This window comes from Erythrolamprus reginae, chromosome Z (assembly GCF_031021105.1).
Source record: "Erythrolamprus reginae isolate rEryReg1 chromosome Z, rEryReg1.hap1, whole genome shotgun sequence".
Lineage (NCBI taxonomy): Eukaryota > Metazoa > Chordata > Lepidosauria > Squamata > Dipsadidae > Erythrolamprus > Erythrolamprus reginae.
The window spans coordinates 142947292-142967122 of NC_091963.1; the positions used below are offsets into that span (position 1 = coordinate 142947292).

Sequence of the window (19831 nt, forward strand, 5' to 3'; positions counted from 1 at the left end):
CTCTTTAAAAAAAAAACTGATTTTTTTAAAGTAAGCCAAAAACAAGATGACGACACATGCGCAGTGCCAGAAGAAGCAAACACCCAGAAAAAAAATTCGAGAAAAATAAGTCAGATTTTTAAAAAAAAAAAAAAAAAAGAGGGCACAAGCCAGCACCGATATTCTGGTTCCCTGACAGCATCATAACATCAGCAGCAGTTTGCTACCAATTCGGGTGAAATGGTTCGAACCGGGAAGAACCTACCGGTACTTTTGTTGTAGTTGATGAGTCACATTTCACTCATGGGAACATTGCAACAACTTGTTGGCTGCCTAAAGGAGATAACACAATCCTGGCAACGGTCGGAACAAGATGTATCCTGTATTATGAAGATACAGCAGGGGAAAGGGGGAATGTCGGCAGGATATATCTGTGCTTGGGAGTGGCCCTTACTTTTGCTTTATTCCACTGCCAACACAATTTACAATTAAAAGTGTGTCCTGTGTCATGGGGGGGGGGGAGGACAGGGAGAGAAAATCAGAATCCACCAATGTACACATGAAAAGTTTCGGACTCCAGCACAATATTCATTCTCACCATTCAGATACTCAGTCTCTCCAGTGCCACGTTGATTTGAAAAAATAATATTAAATCTGCTGATATATAGCTCGGGCCGTAACTCATGTGTGAAACACCCAGTCCCAAGCCACAGATAAGATGACTCGCAACTTAAAATGATCTCATTTTTTGGAAGTGGGATGGAAATAGATGAAGAACCCCATCAACACAACTCTTTAGAGTGTCCAATAAAACTTTGCACGATTTGATTGTTCTTGAAGCAGAGTTGGAAAGCATCTTGGTAGGTTTTTTTAACCTAGTGCTTCTCAAATATTTTTGTTACGCCCTAGGACGAAGTAAACATTTTGAGCCCCCTCAACTCTCTGCTGGGATGATTGTTTGCAATATTCAGCAGGTTTTCGCTGAAAAAACTCAAGCAGCTTATCAGCGTGATTGGGGTATAATGTGTTTAAGTGACGCTTTAATTTATTTGGCTTCATATTGTCTGCTGTCAATATTTTTAGATAGAGTAAACATACTGATCTTTTCTCGTCTCCCACCATAGTCACAGTGAAGCAAAGCGCTTCACATATGCTTCGTCATATTTGTTTGATTGATTGATTTTTATGCCGCCCTTCTCCTTAGACTCAGGGCGGCTTACAACATGTTAGCAATAGCACTTTTTAACAGAGCCAGCATATTGCCCCCACAATCCGGGTCCTCATTTTACCCACCTCGGAAGGATGGAAGGCTGAGTCAACCTTGAGCCGGTGATGAGATTTGAACCGCTGACCTACAGATCTACAGTCAGCTTCAGTGGCCTGCAATACAGCACTCTACCTGCTGCGCCACCCCGGCTCATATTTCCTCATCTTAGCTTTCGGGAGAGTTACGTTTGTCCCATTATCTCCGTCTCTCTCCTCCTTTCTCTTCATCACTGTTAAATATTTTTCCATGGTGTCGCTTAAGGATTTGTGACATGTACTTCATATCTCCTACTCTGTGCTGTGTGCTATTGTTCGGTGCTGTGTGCTACTCCCCACAGCAAAAAAGAGCATGTTCCCTGGGGTCACACACGCCTCCTGGCATTGCTCCACGCCCCCCCAGGGGGCCCTGCCCGCACTAAATGAGAAACACTATTCTAGCCCAACCTCCTGCAGATGCAATTTCCGACAAATGTGTCATCCCATCCCTTCTTAAAATCCTCCAGTGTTGGAGCATCCACAACTTCTGGAAGCGAGTCGTCCCATTGTTCTGACTGTCAGGAAAATCTCTGCAGCAAATTTCAGACACCTTGAATTCTGTCCGGTGGGAATTGCCTTTCGTACCTGAGTCCTAATAGACTCACCTCTTGCATTTTCCTTTCTTCTGGGCTGATGTTGTCCAAAACGCCACTTTCTCGCACAGCTGGCAGCTGCTGCCAAAGGGTGCTATGAGGGATGGTGCTCTGGGGTCCCGTTGACCCTTCCCCAGGAGAAGGGGCTCTGTAGTCCGAGCTGGTGAAACTATTGTTGCGTGGAACCGTTTGCTTCTTGATCTCCTTGGAGATAACAGCCTGGCGATACGTTTGATACAAAGGTTCTGCAAAACACCACAGAGTAGAAAATGACAATGAAACCTCTGTTGGAGAACAATGGGTCGTCCCCAATAAGAACAATGTTCATCCTCTGGCAACATTTATTTCGCTAAGCAGGATAGTTGTGAAGTGAGTTTGAAGCAGGCTATGGCCTTTTTTTTTTTTTAATATATTTTTAAAAATTTTATTTACAAATATACAATGAATACACAAGAAACAGATAATTATAATTGACAATTAAAACATGGCAAATTACATAAGCAATGATTGTGTGCTTTGACAATAAGCCAAGATATAAAGATAAAACAATCAATGAACATACAAACCTACAAAGGAAAGTAAGAAAGAAGGGAAGAAGAAGAAAAAAGAAAGGAAGAAAGGACTGGGCGGATGAACGGTAGAGCTGTGTTAAGAATATGAACTGATTTTATTTTCAGCAGCTCATTTCCTTACATCTAATTTTTAGTAATATAGATATGTAAAAGCAAGCGTTGACTAAATCAAGGTAAAGAGGTTTTGAAAAAAGAAAGTCGTTCCACATTTAAGGTAAATATCGATATCTCTTACAACTATTGAAAAAGAAGGAAAAGTTTTATACCAGATTTGTATCTGTTCAAATATATACAATTCTTATCATTTGTTAAGTGAGTTGTTCTTCTTTTTTTAGCCAACAGTAGAAAGGGTCCCATAACTATTAAATGAGGATTCAGTATCATTTCTAACTGCCATAGTTAACTTGGTCATCTCTGCACAGTATGTAATTTTCTCTATTATTAAGTTGTCTTGGGGTATATCTTCGTTTTTCCACTATTGTACAAAAATTAATCTGGCTGCTGTGGTTATATAAATAATTAAATGAACTTGATTTTTGGGTAGATTTTGTCTTAGGATACCTAAAAGAAAGCATTCCGGGGTTTTATCAATTTTCAAATTTAACATTTCCTCTATCTAGAGTGCAATTTTGTTCCAGTAAATCTGTGATTTTTTTACATTGCCACCATAGATGGAAATGAGTACCTAGTTCTTGGTGGCATTTCCAGCAGTAGGGTGATAATTTATTGTTTAGTTTTGCTAATTTTACTGGAGTGATATGCCATCTATGGCATAGATGGCAGGCTATGGCCTTTCTTGACCCACTGCGGTTGTTAAAGTGGCAACCCGGTTGTTCAGTGAATCTGGCTTCCCCATTGTCTTTGCTTGTCAGATGGTTGTAAGAGGGGATCACAACATGTCCCTGGGACTCACAATCATCATAAATATGAACCCGTTGCAACGCGTCCAAATTTTGATCACGTAAACATGGGAGGGAGAGGTGCATTTTGTGTGGAAAATGGTCATGTCTCTTTTTTCAGCACCATTTTAACTTTGAATGGCCACTAAATGAATAGACCATCTATACTTCATTAAAAAAAAAAATCAATCCTTCAATATTGCAATCATCCAGTTTCTGCCCCCCAGGTTCTCAGACAGCTGTCAGCTTCCTATTAAATATTATAAGAGTTTTTTAAAAAACTATTTTAAGTTGTGTGGAGTAAAGAACATACTGCAGTATTTCTTGAGCTTGGACATTTTAAGATGTGTGGACTTTAACTCCCAGAATTCCCTCAGCCAGTTTTGCTGGCTGTGGAATTCTGGGATCTGAAGTCCACACATCTTAACGTAGTTGAAACAGAAACTTTGTGGTAGATTGGCTTGGAATTCTGAGAGATGAAGTTCATAGATCTTAATGTAGTTGAAACTGAGAAACTTTGCGGTAACGGATTGTGGAATTCTGGGAATTGAAGTCCACACATGTTAAAATGGCTGAGATCAAGAAAACACTAGTATAGTGAGCTCCCAGGAATGTCTTCAGCATATGGTTTATTTATTTATTTTATTTATTTATTGGATTTGTATGCCACCCCTCTCCGTAGACTCGGGGCAGCTAACAACAGTGGTAAAAACAACATGCGACAATCCAATACTAAAACAGCTAAAAATCCTTATTTTAAAACCAATCATACATACAAACATATCATACATAGATTGTAGAAGCCTAGGGGGAAAGAATATCTCAGTTCCCCCATGCCTGACGATAGAGGTGGGTTTTAAGAAGCTTACGAAAGGCAAGAAGGGTGGGGGCTATTCTAATCTCTGGGGGGGAGTTGGTTCCAGAGGGCTGGGGCCGCCACAGAGAAGGCTCTTCCCCTGGGTCCCGCCAAACGACATTGGTTGCCACACTAGTGGTGGGTTCCTACCAGTGCAATCTGGTGCACTGCTCCACTAGCGGCCTGCCGATTGCGCAATTCTGGCATGACAGCTCCGGCCTGTCTTTGCCGGTCCGTGCCCATCACCATCTTTTTCAATATAATTTTCTGTTATTTTCGACTGAGCATGCGCAGAAGGAAAATTATTCCTCTGCGCATATGCAGAAGCAAAATGGCACTAGGGTTGCATGTGCACATGAAACATCATGATGAGCATGCAGCGCACCAGTAGGAAAAGATAAGAAACCTGCTCCTCACCTAGACTAGAACCTGTGTAGGTGAACTTTAAAAACCTAAAGAAGGAAATCCGGATGAGTAACTACTAGAGAATGGTAGCACAAGGATTTAGCAATGAGGTAGTAGCCTAATCAGCAGTGTACTATGCCTTCAGGGCAGCATTTCTCAATTTCATCAACTTTTAAAATTTCTGGATTTCAACTCCCAGAGTTGAAAGCACCAGAAGGCAAAAACAACAGATGGAAACTAATCAAAGAAAGAAGCAACCTGAAATTAAGAAGAAGCTTCCTAAGAGGGTAGGCAATTAACTAGTGGAACAGCTTGCCTTCAGAAATGATGGGTGATTCATCACTGGAGGTTTTTAAGAAGAGACTTGGCAACCACCTGTCTGAAAAGGTATAGGAGGATCTCCTGCTTGAGTGGAGGGTTGCAATAGAAGAGTGTTTCCCAACCTTGGCAACTTGAAGATATCTGGACTTCAACTCCCAGAATTTCCCAGCCAGCATTTGCTGGCTGTGGAATTCTGGGAGTTGAAGTCCAAATATCTTCAAGTTGTGGTCTCACCAGCATTCTATTATGATCCCGCTATACAGAATGCTGGTGAGACCCCATTTGGAATACTGTGTTCAGTTCTGGAGACCTCACCTACAAAAAGATATTGACAAAATTGAACGGGTCCAAAGACGGGCTACAAGAATGGCATAAAACGTATCAGGAAAGACTTCATGAACTCAATCTGTATAGTCTGGAGGACAGAAGGAAAAGGGGGGACATGATCGAAACATTTAAATATATTAAAGGGTTAAATAAGGTCCAGGAGGGAAGTGCTTTTAATAGGAAAGTGAACACAAGAACAAGGGGACCCAATCTGAAGTTAGTTGGGGGAAAGATCAAAAGCAACATGAGAAAATATTATTTTACTGAAAGAGTAGTAGATCCTTGGAACAAACTTCCAGCAGACGTGGTAGATAAATCCACAGTAACTGAATTTAAACATGCCTGGGATAAACATATATCCATCCTAAGATAAAATACAGAAAATAGTATAAGGGCAGAGTAGATGGACCATGAGGTCTTTTTCTGCCGTCAGACTTCTATGTTTCTAAGTTGCCAAGGTTGGGAAACACTGCAATAGAAGACTCCAAGGTCTCTTCCAGCTCTATTCTGATTTATCTTAAAAGTTGAGAAATGATGCTTTAGGATATGGGAGAATATGAAAATTTCACATGGGATTTCAGAAGGAGGAAAAGAAATTGAGTCAGAGGCTTTTTCTGTGTGTTTAACCAAGTCACATTTCATGGGGTTATCTTTGCTCTCAATTTTTTTTTTTTTTAAATAGAAAATAAACATACTGTCCACTTACCGTCCTGCAGGCAAAGTCCCCAGTCCGGAGACTTAGATGATGGCATTGACGAGTGCCTGTGATATAGGGGCAAAGCAGAAAAATCCAATGTGAACGCAATCCTATCAACACAATGGCAGTTGTTGATTTGTTGCAAAGTCTGTGCGTTTGGAGTCATGTTGGAGGGGGAAAACCTCTTGGTTCCCCCCCAAATTTTTAATGGAATGGAATAGAATAGAATAAGAATTAGAATAGAATAAAATAGAATAGATTTTTTATTGGCCAAGTGTGATTGGACATAGAACAAATTTATCTTGGTTCGTGTACATAAAAGAAAAGTTTATCAAGTCCGTGAACAAATAAATAGTCAAATCATATTGGGAACAGGTCAACATGAATTGTAAGGACACCAGCAGCAAAGTTACAGTCATACAGTCATTAGTAGGAGGAGATGGGTGATGGGAATGATGAGAAGTTTAATAGTAGTGCAGACTTAGAAAATAGTTTGACAGTGTTGAGTTAATTATTTGTTTAGCAGAGTGATGGCATTTGGGGAAAAAACTGTTCTTGTCTAATTGTTCTGTGTAGTGCTCTATAGCCATGATGGCGAACCTATGCCATGTGTGCCACAAGTGGCATGCAGAACCATATCAGTGGGCACGTGAGCTCAGGTATGACATACATGCATGTGCTGACCATTTGATTTTCAGGCTTTCTGGGCTGCTGGAGGGGTGGAGAAGGCCATTTTCCCTCTCCCCAGGCTCCTAGAAAGGCTCTGAAGCCTAAGGAGAGTGAAAAACGGGTGTGGCATTGTTTGCTTGGAGCACAGGGCGGTCATGAGCACATGTGGGGGCACATGGAATTAGGGGTGTGGGCATGCCAACGAAAAAATATTATCCATCATTGCGTTTTGAGGGCAAGAGTTGAAACAGTTTGTGTCCAGGATGTGAGGTGTCTGTAAATATTTTCACCACACTCTTTTTGACATAAGGTACAACACTTTTGACATAAAGTATACAGGTCCACAATGGAAGGCAGGTTGGCAGCAATTGTTTTTTTCTGCAGTTCTAATTATCCTCTAAAGTCTGTGTCGGTCTTGTTGGGTTGCAGAACCAAACCAGGCAATTACAGATATGCAGATGACAGACTATATCAGCAGCTTTTTGGGCAGTTTGAGCTTCCTGAATTGGCATAGAAAGAACATTCTTTGTTGTGCTTTTTTTATTTATGTTTTTGATGTTAGGACCGGACAAGGAACAATGGCTGGAAGCTGACCAAGGAGAGATTCAACCTGGAAATAAGGAAGAACTTCCTGACGGTCAGAATGATCAACCAGTGGAACAACCTACCAGCGGACGTTGTGAACTCCAATACTCTGGACATTTTAAAGAGGAAATTGGACTGCCATTTGGCTAGGATGCTATTCCTGCTTAGGCAGGGGGTTGGACTTGATGACCCACATGGTCCCTTCCAACTCTAACAATCAATCAATCAATCAATCAATCAATCAATCAATCAATCAATCAACAAACAAACAAACAAACAAACAAACAAACAAATAAATATGGTAGAACCTAGAAATTTGAAATTCTCTACTGTTGATACTGTGCTGTCTAGTATTGTGAGAGGTGGAAGGATGGGAGGGTTTCTTTTAAAATCTACCACCATTTCTATGGTTTTGAGTGTGTTCAGTTCCAATTCTGCTCGCTCCATAAGTTTCGTTGTTTAAACTCCCGCCTGTATGCGGATCCATCGATTTTGATCTCACTGGGAAGATTTTTATTTTTATTTTTTTGCTGCTAACAGTTTAGAAAACCCCGTCAATTCAGAATTCAGAAAGAGAGATGTTCAAAACCACAAATTCACGGGGAGGGGGGGAAATAAGCCGCCCCGAGTCTGCGGCGAGGGGTGGCATACAAATCTAATCAATCAATAAATAAATAAATAAATAAATAAATAAATAAATAAATAAATAAATAGATAAATAAATAATAATAAATAGATTAATAAATAAATAAATAATAAATAATAAATAATAAATAATAAACAATAAATAATAAACAATAAACAATAAATAAATAAATAAGTAAACAAATAAATAAGTGCTCTATTCCATCTCTGGACCTTCCTTTCTCATAAAATCACTTTCTTAATTCATACTTCTTGTTTGACAGCAATAATTAAATAGCTGTCGGATCAACTTCTGACTTCCTGCTGGATTCCCCATGAACTTGCAGAAAGCTGGCAGGGAGTGGGGGAAATTAAAAATTGAGTGACTATTATTACTAGGTTTTTTTTCTCTTCATTCCTATCATCCATTTCTTCCCATTTATGACTGTATGACTGTAACGTAGCTTGTATCCTTAATATTTTTATTGATTGTTTCTTTGACCGTTATGGCAATCATTGTACCTCATGATTCTTGACAAATGTATGTTTTCTTTTATGTACACTGAGAGCATATGCACCAAAGACAAATTCATTGTGTGTCCAATCACACTTGGCCAATAAAGAATTCTATTCTGTTCTGTTCTGTTCTATTCCATGGCTGAAGCAGCAATGTAGTGGCCCCCCCGGAGATTCGAACTGCCCCCACCCTCCTCGCCTTCCGCAAGCCTTTGAAGACCCATTTATGTCGCCAGGCATGGGGGAATTAATGTACCCCCTTCTGACTAGTAAGGTTTGAGTATGGTTATGATTGTGTAGTATCAATTGTCTTTTAATGATAGTGGGTTTTAACTATAGTTTTAATCATTAGATTTGTACTGTATTGTTATATTTGTGAGTCTTTGGAGAGGGGCGGCATACAAATCTAATAAATTATTATTATTATTATTATTATTGTTGTTGTTGTTGTTACTTGGTTGTTGTTGTTGTTGTTGTTGTTGTTATTATTATTATTATTATTATTATTATTATTATTATTATTATCATTATAGCAATGAAGCAGACACACATTTGCCAAATTTTAAACCACACAGGAATTAAGGGTAAGAATGACAGGAAAACCACGGGCGGGCAAAAAGGCACTGGCAGAGGTGTGACTTCCAATTTCCCGCTGGTTTCCCCATTGACTTTCCTTTAAAGCAGTGATGACGAACCTATGGCATGGGTGCCACAGGTGGCACGTGGAACCATATCTGCTGGCATGCAAGCTGTTGTCCTAGCTCAGCTCCAATGTGCACGTGTGTGCCGGCCATCTGATTTTTGGCTCATACAGAAGCTCTGGGAGGGGATTTTTAGTTTCCAGAGAGTCTCCAGGGGGGAGGGGTGTGTGGTAGGTTTGGCATATCCAAACCTACCACACACCAAATATAAAAATATAAAAAAAACCAACAAGCAAAGTAGTCAAAACCAAGCAAAATAGTCCAAATATAAGGACAGGTAAAACAAAAAAGGGAAGAGAAAAAAAAGATAAGAGAAGGAAAGAATTAAAGACAATAAGAGTTGAGAGAAAAAAGAATAGAAGAGAGAAAAGAAAAAAGGAGGGGAAGGAAAGAAGAGGAAAAAGAACAGAGTCAACTACTATGTTGACTATCATTGTTACACAACCTTTAAGTAGCACCGTATATCTTTCGTTTACTCTTTGTTATTGTTTAAAGAGAAATATTTTAATACTTGTAACTATGTTTCCATTTGATACGAGTAAAACATAAATTTAACAGTATGTAGTTGTTTTTCTAATCAATTCTTATTGATAAGAATTGAACTCATGCGCAGCCAGTTCCCGCCATTTCCTCTGGTTAGGGTTAGGGAGACAGAGCTGGAAATCAAATAAGACGGAAAGAGAAGCCCCGTCTTACTCCATGTGCCCCCCAAATAATAAGACCTCCCAAAAAATAAGGCCAAGCAACTATTTCGGGGTTCAAAAAAATTACGACGGGGTCTTATTTTCAGAGAAACACAGTACAGTGGCACCTCTACTTACAAACTTAATTCGTTCCGTAACCAGGTTCTTAAGTAAAAAAGTTTGTAAGAGGAAGCAATTTTTCCCGTAGGAATCAATGTAAAAGCAAATAATGCATGCAATTGGGGAAACCATAAGGAGGGTGGAGGCCCTGTTTCCTCCCAGAAGATTCCTAGAAAGGCCCCACGGAGGCTTCGCCCCGCCTTTTCTGGCCCTGTTTCCTCCCAGGAGATTCCTAGAGAGGCCCCACAGAGGCTCCTCCCTGCCTTTTCTGGCCCTGTTTCATCCCAGGAGATTCCTAGAGAGGCCCCAGAGAGGCTTCTCTCCGCCTTTTCTGGCCCTGTTTCCTCCCAGAAGATTCCTAGAAAGGCCCCACGGAGGCTTCTCCCTGCCTTTTCCAGCCCTGTTTCCTCCCAGGAGATTCCTAGAGAGGCCCCAGAGAGGCTTCGCCCTGCCTTTTCTGGCCCTGTTTCATCCCAGGAGATTCCTAGAGAGGCCCCAGAGAGGCTTCTCCCCGCCTTTTCTGGCCCTGTTTCCTCCCAGAAGATTCTTAGAGAGGCTTCACCCTGCCTTTTCCGGTTACAGTTTCGGAGGTTCGGGTTTGTAAGTGGGAAATGGTTCTTGGGAAGAGGCAAAAAAATCTTGAACACCTGGTTCTTATCTAGAAAAGTTCGTAAGTAGAGGCATTCTTAGGTAGAGGTATCACTGTAGCTGTATTATGTTGCTCAAACTGACACCTGGTTTACACACCCAAGTAAATCTCTCCCTTCAGAATTTCAGGGAATGAACACACACCTGTTGTCTGACTTGTCTGTCTCCGACTCGCTGAAACAGCTCTCTTCAGTTTCACAGCCACCTGTAGAAGGAGAGATTTACCTCATGAGTGAAGCACCAGGATTGGTGTAACAGAAAAGGACATTTAAGTTTATAGCACAGAACAAACACCGATTATGGGCACTGGGGCAAGACGTAAGCACTGCTGTAACACGTCAGCCTTCTCCAGGTCCTGTCGACTAAACAATATTAGCTGGCAGGGCCTAGGTGTAGAGCCTTCTCTGTGGCGGCCCCGGCCACCTAGGACCAACTCCCCCCGGAGATACATGCCACCTCTTCCCTCCTGGTCTTTCATAAAGCTCTGAAAGACCCACCTCTGCTGGCAGGCATGGGGCCGATAGTTGATGAGATATTATGAATGATTGAATTGGATGAATGTGCATGACTGTAAATTGGGGGGGGGAGGGGTTTCTACAACTTTTAGTAATTTTGTATAATTTTTTTAAAAATAATTTAGATTTCTTTACATATATTGTTGCATTTATAATGTTGTACGTCGTCACCTTGAGAAGGACGGCATAGAAATCTAATAAAGTAAAGTAAAGTAAAGTAAAGTAAAGTAAAGTAAAGTAAAGTAAAGTAAAGTAAAGTAAAGTAAAGTAAAGTAAAGTAAAGTAAAGTAAAGTAAAGTAAAGTAAAGTAAAGTAAAGTAAAGTAAAGTAAAGTAAAGTAAAGTAAAGTAAAGTAAAGTAAAGTAAAGTAAAGTAAAGTAAAGTAAAAAATAAAATATAAAATCAAATCAAATCAATCAATCAATCTGGCCAGGTTTTCGGCTTGGAATGAGGAGGGTGGGAGCTGCGCTGTAACACTTCTGGAATGCATCAGATTAAGGAAGTCTGAATTAAACACGCGGAGTTCTCTACTTGCAACCGACTGCGTACAGCCATTGGAATTAAACACGTGCTTCCCAAGAGGTACTTATGGCCCATTTCTGAAGTTCCAATAGCTGCCCCCTTCCTTCCCAGCATGTAAATGTAGTTTGTGTGTTCAGCAACTGGCTTGTTTTGAAAGCTATTTGCAGTGTCTCGTTGTCATTTCAGAGATAGTATTCAGCCCAGTTCACCCGAACTGGTAGCAGAAGTCGCAGTTGGCCCCGGCCTCTTACCCTGTTTTTAAGCATGTTTTTGAGGGCAGGCACATGTGAATGTGCACTCCAATTCGCTTTGGATTATATGATCCCATTTTGCAATGGGTTTTCTTTTTTTTCTTAAAACTGGACTTGTGACCATAAGTGACAGGCTCCAATATGGTCGTAAGTCGAGGACTATGTGCAACTCGAAGTAAATGAGCCAAGCTTCATTACCAATAAGAGAAGGAACAGAGAGTATCCCTCTCCAATCTCGGAGATAGTGAAACTTTCCAGAAAGTCTAGAAAACAAGACCTTTGCCCTTTTAACAATATGTCAGTCAAATATTTTGACTCAAAACATATTTTTATTTTCTAGTGCACAACAGGCTACGGAGAGAGAAATGAAATATTTGGGGAGACTTGAAAGCCTTCCAAGTAAAAAAACTGAGCTGCCACATTTGGGGGGGGGGAGTTTCAAACTTTGTACCTTTTGAACTGAAAGGTCTCTTGCCCTCCCCAGCCAAAAAATGCCCCCTCTGATTTTGGATCCAGCCCCACTAAGCAGCCACTTAGCAGGGGGTGAGATTCAGCAGGTTCTGACAGGTTCTGGAGAACCGGTAGCAGAAATTTTGAATAGTTCACGGAACCAGTAGTGGAAATTTTGAGTAGTTCAGAGAATCAGCTGGCAGGCCCCAGAGTGAGGTGGGAATGAAGATTTTGTAATATTCTTCCCTCAGGAGTAGTGTTGGGCGAACCGAACTTGCACAGTTCGGGTTCGTACCAAACTTTGCGGTGTTCAGCATGACGACCCCAAAACTGAATTTTTAAAAGAATTCGTGTTCCGGTTCGGCATTCGTGCCGAGCACCGTGAAGCTCCACCGCCCGGCTGTCATCTGCTGAGAAGAGGACGAGGAGCCGGGGGCCAGTGGCGGCGGAGGAAGGCGAACACCGGGGAGCTGTGGGCTGGTCGAGAGGCACAAAAGGAGCTGGGGAATCCCACGAAGGGATTCCTGGGACGGAGCTTGGATGTCATGTATACCGGCAGGTTGCTAAGCATGCCAAGGTGATCACTTCCTGGATTCCGGTGGCGGCACTAGAATAAAGGAGGGAGGATGGAATCCAGGAAGTGATCACCTTGGCATGCTTAGCAACCTGCCGGTATATGTGATGTCAAAGCTCCGCCCCCGGAATCCCTTCGTGGGATTCCCCAGCTCCTTTTGCTTGCAGCATGGCTGGGGCATCCTTTCATGTAAAAATAATAAAAAAAAAATTTACATGAAAGGACCTCCCTTTGCTTGTGGCGCCGCTGCGGCGTCCTTTTTCGTAAAAATAAAAATAAATAAAAGTAAAAAATCCATAAAAATAAAAAACGATGGGATTCCGGGGATGGAGCTTTGACGTCACGGAGTGTTCGGGTTCGGCCGAACTTTGCGTGAAGTTCGCCCGAACTCACCGAAACCGAACACTGTCGGGTTCACCCAACACTACTCAGGAGTAGAGAAGGAATGGGGATTTTGCAGTATCCTTCCTCTGCTACACCCACTAAGCCATGCCCACAGAACCGGTAGAGAAAACATTTGAATTTCAGCCCTGTCTTTCCCTAAGGAAAAACTTGAAAGCGGGTAAAAATATCCCTCTTGCCTGTCCTTTCAATGAAGTTTTTCACTTTCAACTATGTTAAATTTTAGTGGACTACAATTTTCAGAATTCCACAATCAGGACCCACAAAATTTTGCAATCTCAAGTATATTAAGAAGCCTAGACTTCTTTTGTCAAAATTCCACAATCAATTACGACAAAGTTTCTCAGTTTCAACTGCATTAAGATGGACTTCAGCTCCCAGGATTCCAAGTCAGCTACCACAAGATTTGTTTCAACTACGTTAAGATGTGTGGAATTCCACAATCAGCTACCCCAAAATTTCACAATTTTAACTTTTATTTATTTGTATTTATTATAAATAAATACAATTTATGGTGGAAGATCTTACGCATAAAACTTATCAGGAAAGAGTTTATGAACTCAACGTGTATAGTCTGGAGGACAAAGGGAAAGGGGGACATGATCGAAACATTTAAATATGTTAACGGGTTAAATAAGGTTCAGGAGGGAAGTGTTTTTAATAGGAAAGTGAACACAAGAACAAGGAGTCACGATCTGAGGTCAGTTGGGGGAAAGATCAGAAGCAACGTGAGAAAATATTATTTTACTGAAAGAGTAGTAGATCTTGGAACAAACTTCCAGTAGACATGGTTGGTAAATCCACAGTAACTGAATTTAAACATGCCTGGTATAAACATAGATCCATCCTGAGATAAAATACAGGAAATAGTATAAGGGCAGATTAGATAGACCATGAGGTCTTTTTTTGCCATCAATGTTTCAATGTTATTTGTATTGTGTTTCTATGTTATTTGTATTCACTTCCTTTGTTCATGTCCATGTTCACTTCTAAGTCTATCTTCAAACAAACAAACAAGCAAACAAATAAATAAACTACATTAAGATATATGGACTTCAATTCCCAGTATTCTACAATTAGTTACGACGAAGTTTCTCAGTTTCAATTATGTTAAAATATCTGGACTTCGACTCCCAGAATTCCACAGCCAGCAACCTGGTTGGGGGAATTCTGGGAGTTGAAGTGCAAATTTCAAGCAGTTGAAGTTGGGAGATACTGTTTCACCCCAAGAGAATGCAAAAGATACCTTGACAAGGGCTGTTATCCAGAGAAGAAGCTTCCAGAGGCGGAGGCGGCTGAGTTGGCGGGGGAGGCAGGCCCTGATGCAGCACGGGTGGGGGCTGGGAGGGCGGAGGGGGGGCTGTGCACATGTGGGAGCGAGTCTGAGAAATGGGGAGGGGCGGAGGGGTCTGGGAAGTTGGGGGAGGTGGGGGTGGCTGGGTGGGGGGAGGCAAAATGAGAAAGCCTTCCCCAGCAGCAAACGGCGAGACCCGGCCAGGAACGTGGTTCATCTCAAGCGGGTATTGGAGGGAACTCCGGCGAGATGCGGGAACCAAGGAGCTGCGAGGCGGTTTCATGGGGGCTTTGGGTGGGATGGCCGGAGGTGGGAGCTCGCCATCCAGAGAGACCGAGCCACCCCCTTTGTTGCGACGGGGCGGCTTGGGCATCAACGGGGGGCAGCGTAGAGGAAGGGGCTCGGCAGTGGAACGGTAGCTTGTTAGCACCACGCCTCCTTCGGGGTGCCCGTTGGTGGATGGCGGGAAGTCAAGGGGCTTTTTGCTTCGGGACGAGCGGCGACATTTTGGAATCCTGGCTGCTGTGGCAGAGGAAAGCTGGGCAGGAGAGGCAGTGATTCCCAGGGTTTTATGGAAGGAGGCTCCCCCTTCGTCAGCAGAGGATGATGGGTCCGAAGCCTGCCCATTCTCAGTATCCTGCAGCCAGGATGTTTCAGGGACCCAAACCAAGACCATGCCCGGGTTCTGTTGATGGCAAATACAGGGGCAGCCGGACAGACAGGGAACGGGAAAATCTAGCCCGTTTTGCTCCACCTCCAGTAATGCAGATGGCTCGGTTTCCTTACAAGGATCTGAGAGAAAGCAAAGAAAGAGAATGTTTATTTCTTTTATTTATTCATTCCCCCTTCCTTACTGCTTTTACAAATAACTCAAGGTAGCAAATCTATCCAACACACTTTCCTCCTCCTATTTTCCTCACAACTACAACCCTATGGGTTGATATTCCTGGAGGGGTCTGTAATATGGTAAATGATTTAGCTTTACTAGATAAATGGTCAAAGCAATGGAAACTGCAGGTTAATGTTTCCAAACGTAAAATAATGCACTTGGGGAAAAGGAATCCTCAATCTGAGTATTGCATTGGCAGTTCTGTGTTAGCAAAAACTTCAGAAGAGAAGGATTTAAGGGTAGTGATTTCTGACGGTCTCAAAATGGGTGAGCAGTGTGGTCGGGCAGTAGGAAAAGCAAGTAGGATGCTTGGCTGCATAGCTAGAGGTATAACAAGCAGGAAGTGGGAGATTGTGATCCCCTTATATAGAGCGCTGGTGAGACCACATTTGGAATACTGTGTTCAGTTCTGGAGACCTCACCTACAAAAAGATATTGACAAAATTGAACGGGTCCAAAGACGGGCTACAAGAATGGTGGAAGGTCTTAAGCATAAAACGTATCAGGAAAGACTTCATGAACTCAATCTGTATAGTCTGGAGGACAGAAGGAAAAGGGGGGACATGATCGAAACTTTTAAATATGTCAAAGGGTTAAATAAGGTTCAGGAGGGAAGTGTTTTTAATAGGAAAGTAAACACAAGAACAAGGGGACACAATCTGAAGTTAGTTGGGGGAAAGATCAAAAGCAACATGAGAAAATATTACTTTACTGAAAGAGTAGTAGATCCTTGGAACAAACTTCCAGCAGACGTAGTTGGTAAATCCACAGTAACTGAATTTAAACATGCCTGGGATAAACATATATCCATTGTAAGATAAAATACAGAAAATAGTATAAGGGCAGACTAGATGGACCATGAGGTCTTTTCCTGCCGTCAGTCTTCTATGTTTCTATGTTTCTATGAGGTGAATTGGGTTAAGACAAAGAGATGACTAGGCCAAAGTTACCCAGCTGGCTTTTGTGCCTAGAGTGGGACTAGAACTCACAAACTCCTGGGGGCAGACCTAAGGTCACCCAGCTGACTTTCATATCTAAGCCAGGACTAGAATTCCCAGCCTCGTAGTGATTGGTCCAAAGTCAACCAGCCAGCCTCTGTGCATAGGGCGGGACTAGAACTCAGTTTCCTGTGTGATTGGCTTAAGGCAGGGGAAGGCAAAGTTGGCTCTTCTATGACTTGTGGACTTCAACTCCCAGAATTCCTGAGCCAATCATGCCAGCTCAGGAATTCTGGGAGTTGAAGTCCACACGTCATAGAAGAGCCAACTTTGCCTTCCCCTGGCCTAAGGACATTCCTGTTATGGCCTGCCAGTGGCCAGTGAAGCTAGTAGCAGACAATGAGGAAATTGGAGAGGAATCTAGGTCCATCCTAGAGTCTGGGGAAGGCCAGTCAAAAGTGATATTTACCAGTTCTCCAGACTACTTAAAATTTCTACCAGTTCTCCCGAACTGGTCAGAACCTGCTGAAACCCACCTCTGGTATGAAAGCTATGACTTTGGGAAAGATCTAGGACCGGGGAAGGCAAAGATGGCTCTTGTTGACATGTGGACTTCAACTCCCAGAATTCCTGAGCCAATCATGCCATAGAAGAGTCAGCTTTGCCGACCCCTGATCTGGGAGGAATGCAGTTCCAATAATGCTGTCCAGAGACCTACATGGAGCCATCCAAAGCATCATAGCAAAATCTACTTTCTCGAACCCAAGTTAAAACCTGCCCACTTACCCAACTGATCCTGGCTTTCTTTTTCTCCAATGGCTTTTTCTTCCTTATTTTCATCCTGCTGGCAGCTGGAAGGCGGCAATTGGACGACTTTTTCGGCTTCCTCTTTCTGGGAAAGACGTGTTTGATCGAAGTGCACCACGATTTTGCGAACAGCGCCTGATTTCCGCAGCTTGTGCAAAGACTGGTGTGGGTCTCCCAGGTGTTCAGTGGCCGGAGAGCGCCTGTCCTTCTCCAGAGGCAAAGAAGGGGTAGGGGCCTGGATCAGCTTGGTGGTGTCCGGCCTGGGGGGCAGGTAAGGACGTGGCCTTGTGGGCGGACGAGGCTTGATAATGCGAGTGGGTTTCTGAGAGGGAGGCGTGGCGGGAGGCAGGGGGTCTAAGGAGGACATCTTCATTCCAGGAAGATCACCTGGGATGACTCCCCTGTGGTTTCATTTCCTGCAGGGGAAGAAGAGAAAATGGAAATACTGTACCATTAATTGAATTTATGTGCTGGGCCGGAAGGGAGGGAGGCGCTATTTTATGCCATTTCAGATGGTAAAGTTCATTGTAATGTTCCCATTACATCGATTCAGGGAGTCCTCGAGTTATGACTACAATGGAGCCCAAAGTTTCTATTAGTAAAGCAAGGCAGCTGTTAAGTTAAGCTGCACGAATCCCAGCAACCCGGGTCCCGTCAACTAAACAATGCCACTTGGCGGGACCCAGGGGAAGAGCCTTCTCTGTGGCGGCCCCAGCCCTCTGGAACCAACTCCCCCCAGAGATTAGAATTGCCCCCACCCTCCTTGCCTTTCGTAAGCTACTTAAAACCCACCTCTGCCGCCAGGCATGGGGGAATTGAGATACTCTTTCCCCTTAGGCCTTTACAATTTTATGCATGGTATGTCTGTATGTATGTTTGGTTTTTATATTAAGGGGTTTTTAATCGTTTTTAGTATTGGATTACTATTGTACACTGTCTTGTTATTGCTGTTAGCCACCCCGAGTCTCTGGAGAGGGGCGGCATACAAATTCAATAAATAAATAAAATAAAATAAAATAAATAAATAAGTGCGTTGTGCTTCATTTTACAATTTTTTCCCAGAGTTGTTAAGCGAATCATTGACTCCGTTAACTGAATTATGCAGTTGTTAAGCGGATCTGGCATTCCTCCATTAACCTAGTTTGTTGGAATCAACTGGGAAGGTTATGAATGGTGAAAACACATGATCATTAAATACGTGCCAGTTGCCAGGTGCCCAAATTTGGTCACGTGGCCCTGGGGATGCCACAACGGTCACAAAACTGTGAGGACTGATCAGACACCAGCTTTTTCAGTGAGGTTGTAACTACATTCATTAAATGAATAGTTCAGGACTACCTGTATCTCCACTTATTTTTCTCAGAACAACAATCATGTGAGGCAGGAAGGGTGGGAAGGGAGGGAGAGATTGGCCCAAAGTCAGAGTTTGCACATTTTAGGATGGACCTGAACCTAGAGCTGTTTCCAGTTTCGGTACAATACTTAGCTGTGCTTTAGGTTGCATCTCTTTGGAACCCATATCGCATCTCAGGCATTAACACCCTTGAAAATGTCCAAAGATACTTCACCAGAAGAGCCCTTCACTCCTCCACTCGAAATAGAATACCCTACGAGACTAGACTTTCAATCCTGGGCCTAGAAAGCCTAGAACTAAGACGCCTTAAACAAGATCTAAGTATTGCCCACAAGATCATATGCTGCAACGTCCTGCCTGTCGGCGACTACTTCAGCTTCAACCACAACAACACAAGAGCACACAACAGATTTAAACTTCATATTAACCGCTCCAAACTTGACTGTAAAAAATATGACTTCAGTAACCGAGTTGTCGAAGCGTGGAACTCATTACCGGACTCCATAGTGTCTTCCCCAAACCCCCAACACTTTACCCTTAGATTATCTACGGTTGACCTATCCAGATTCCTAAGAGGTCAGTAAGGGGCGAGTCCAAATGCACTGGAGTGCCTTCCATCCCCTGTCCTATTGCTCTCCTATATCTCCTATACCTTTCTTCTATTCCTATATTTCTTCTTCTATTCTTTCATTGATATGTTCTATTACTTTATCTTCTTTTCTATTATTTCTTAGATATATTTTACTATGAGTATCTCTTCTATAACCTTCATCATGTATTTTACTATGTGTATATAGATATATACCCACTAAAACCCTCACTGTGTATTGGAATAAATAAATAAACAAACAAACAAACAAACAAACAAACAAACTAAAATAAATAAAATAAAATAAAATAAAATAAAATAAAATAAAATAAAATAAATGCAATGCAATACAATACAATACAATACAATACAATACAATCTGCTGGGCCAAATTTCTTGCAAAGGCTAGTTGCAAACAGGATTTCAAAAAGGGTTAATCCATCTGCAAGGCCCTGACAGGATTCGCCCGTGCACAATCCTTCCGATTGCTCTCTTGGAATGTACTTCTCCAATCTCATTTATTTCTGCCCTGCTTTTTGGCAGCACGTCCTGCCCTCTAGTTAGCCGGCTCTCTCGCCTCCTGTCAGATTTTCCCAGGGTGCGGCTCTCACACACCCATCCAGCTGGGAGAAACTGTGTTCAGCCTGGTCAAAGCCTAGGCAAGAAACTGGGAAGCAAACCATGAAAAGTAAACCATGCTCTGGAATGAACACCACCTGCTGCAGAGGACCTTTTGAAAAACAACCTTC

The 19831-nt window shown here is 42.4% G+C and overlaps 1 protein-coding gene across 5 annotated transcripts in view; it reads right to left on the minus strand.

Annotated features, from left to right (window-relative positions):
* Window positions 1-19831, minus strand: part of ARHGEF15 (Rho guanine nucleotide exchange factor 15) — an 86241-nt gene that overhangs the window by 17817 nt on the left and 48593 nt on the right. For all 5 annotated transcript variants that reach the window (XM_070728043.1, XM_070728042.1, XM_070728040.1 and 2 more), the window contains 5 exons: window positions 17119-17555; window positions 14458-15297; window positions 10642-10702; window positions 5961-6016; window positions 1887-2119 (listed from right to left, as the gene is read on the minus strand). In XM_070728043.1, the coding sequence (XP_070584144.1) occupies window positions 1887-2119; window positions 5961-6016; window positions 10642-10702; window positions 14458-15297; window positions 17119-17512 (1584 nt within the window). In that variant the 5' untranslated portion in view covers window positions 17513-17555. The remainder of the gene's footprint in view (window positions 1-1886; window positions 2120-5960; window positions 6017-10641; window positions 10703-14457; window positions 15298-17118; window positions 17556-19831) is intronic.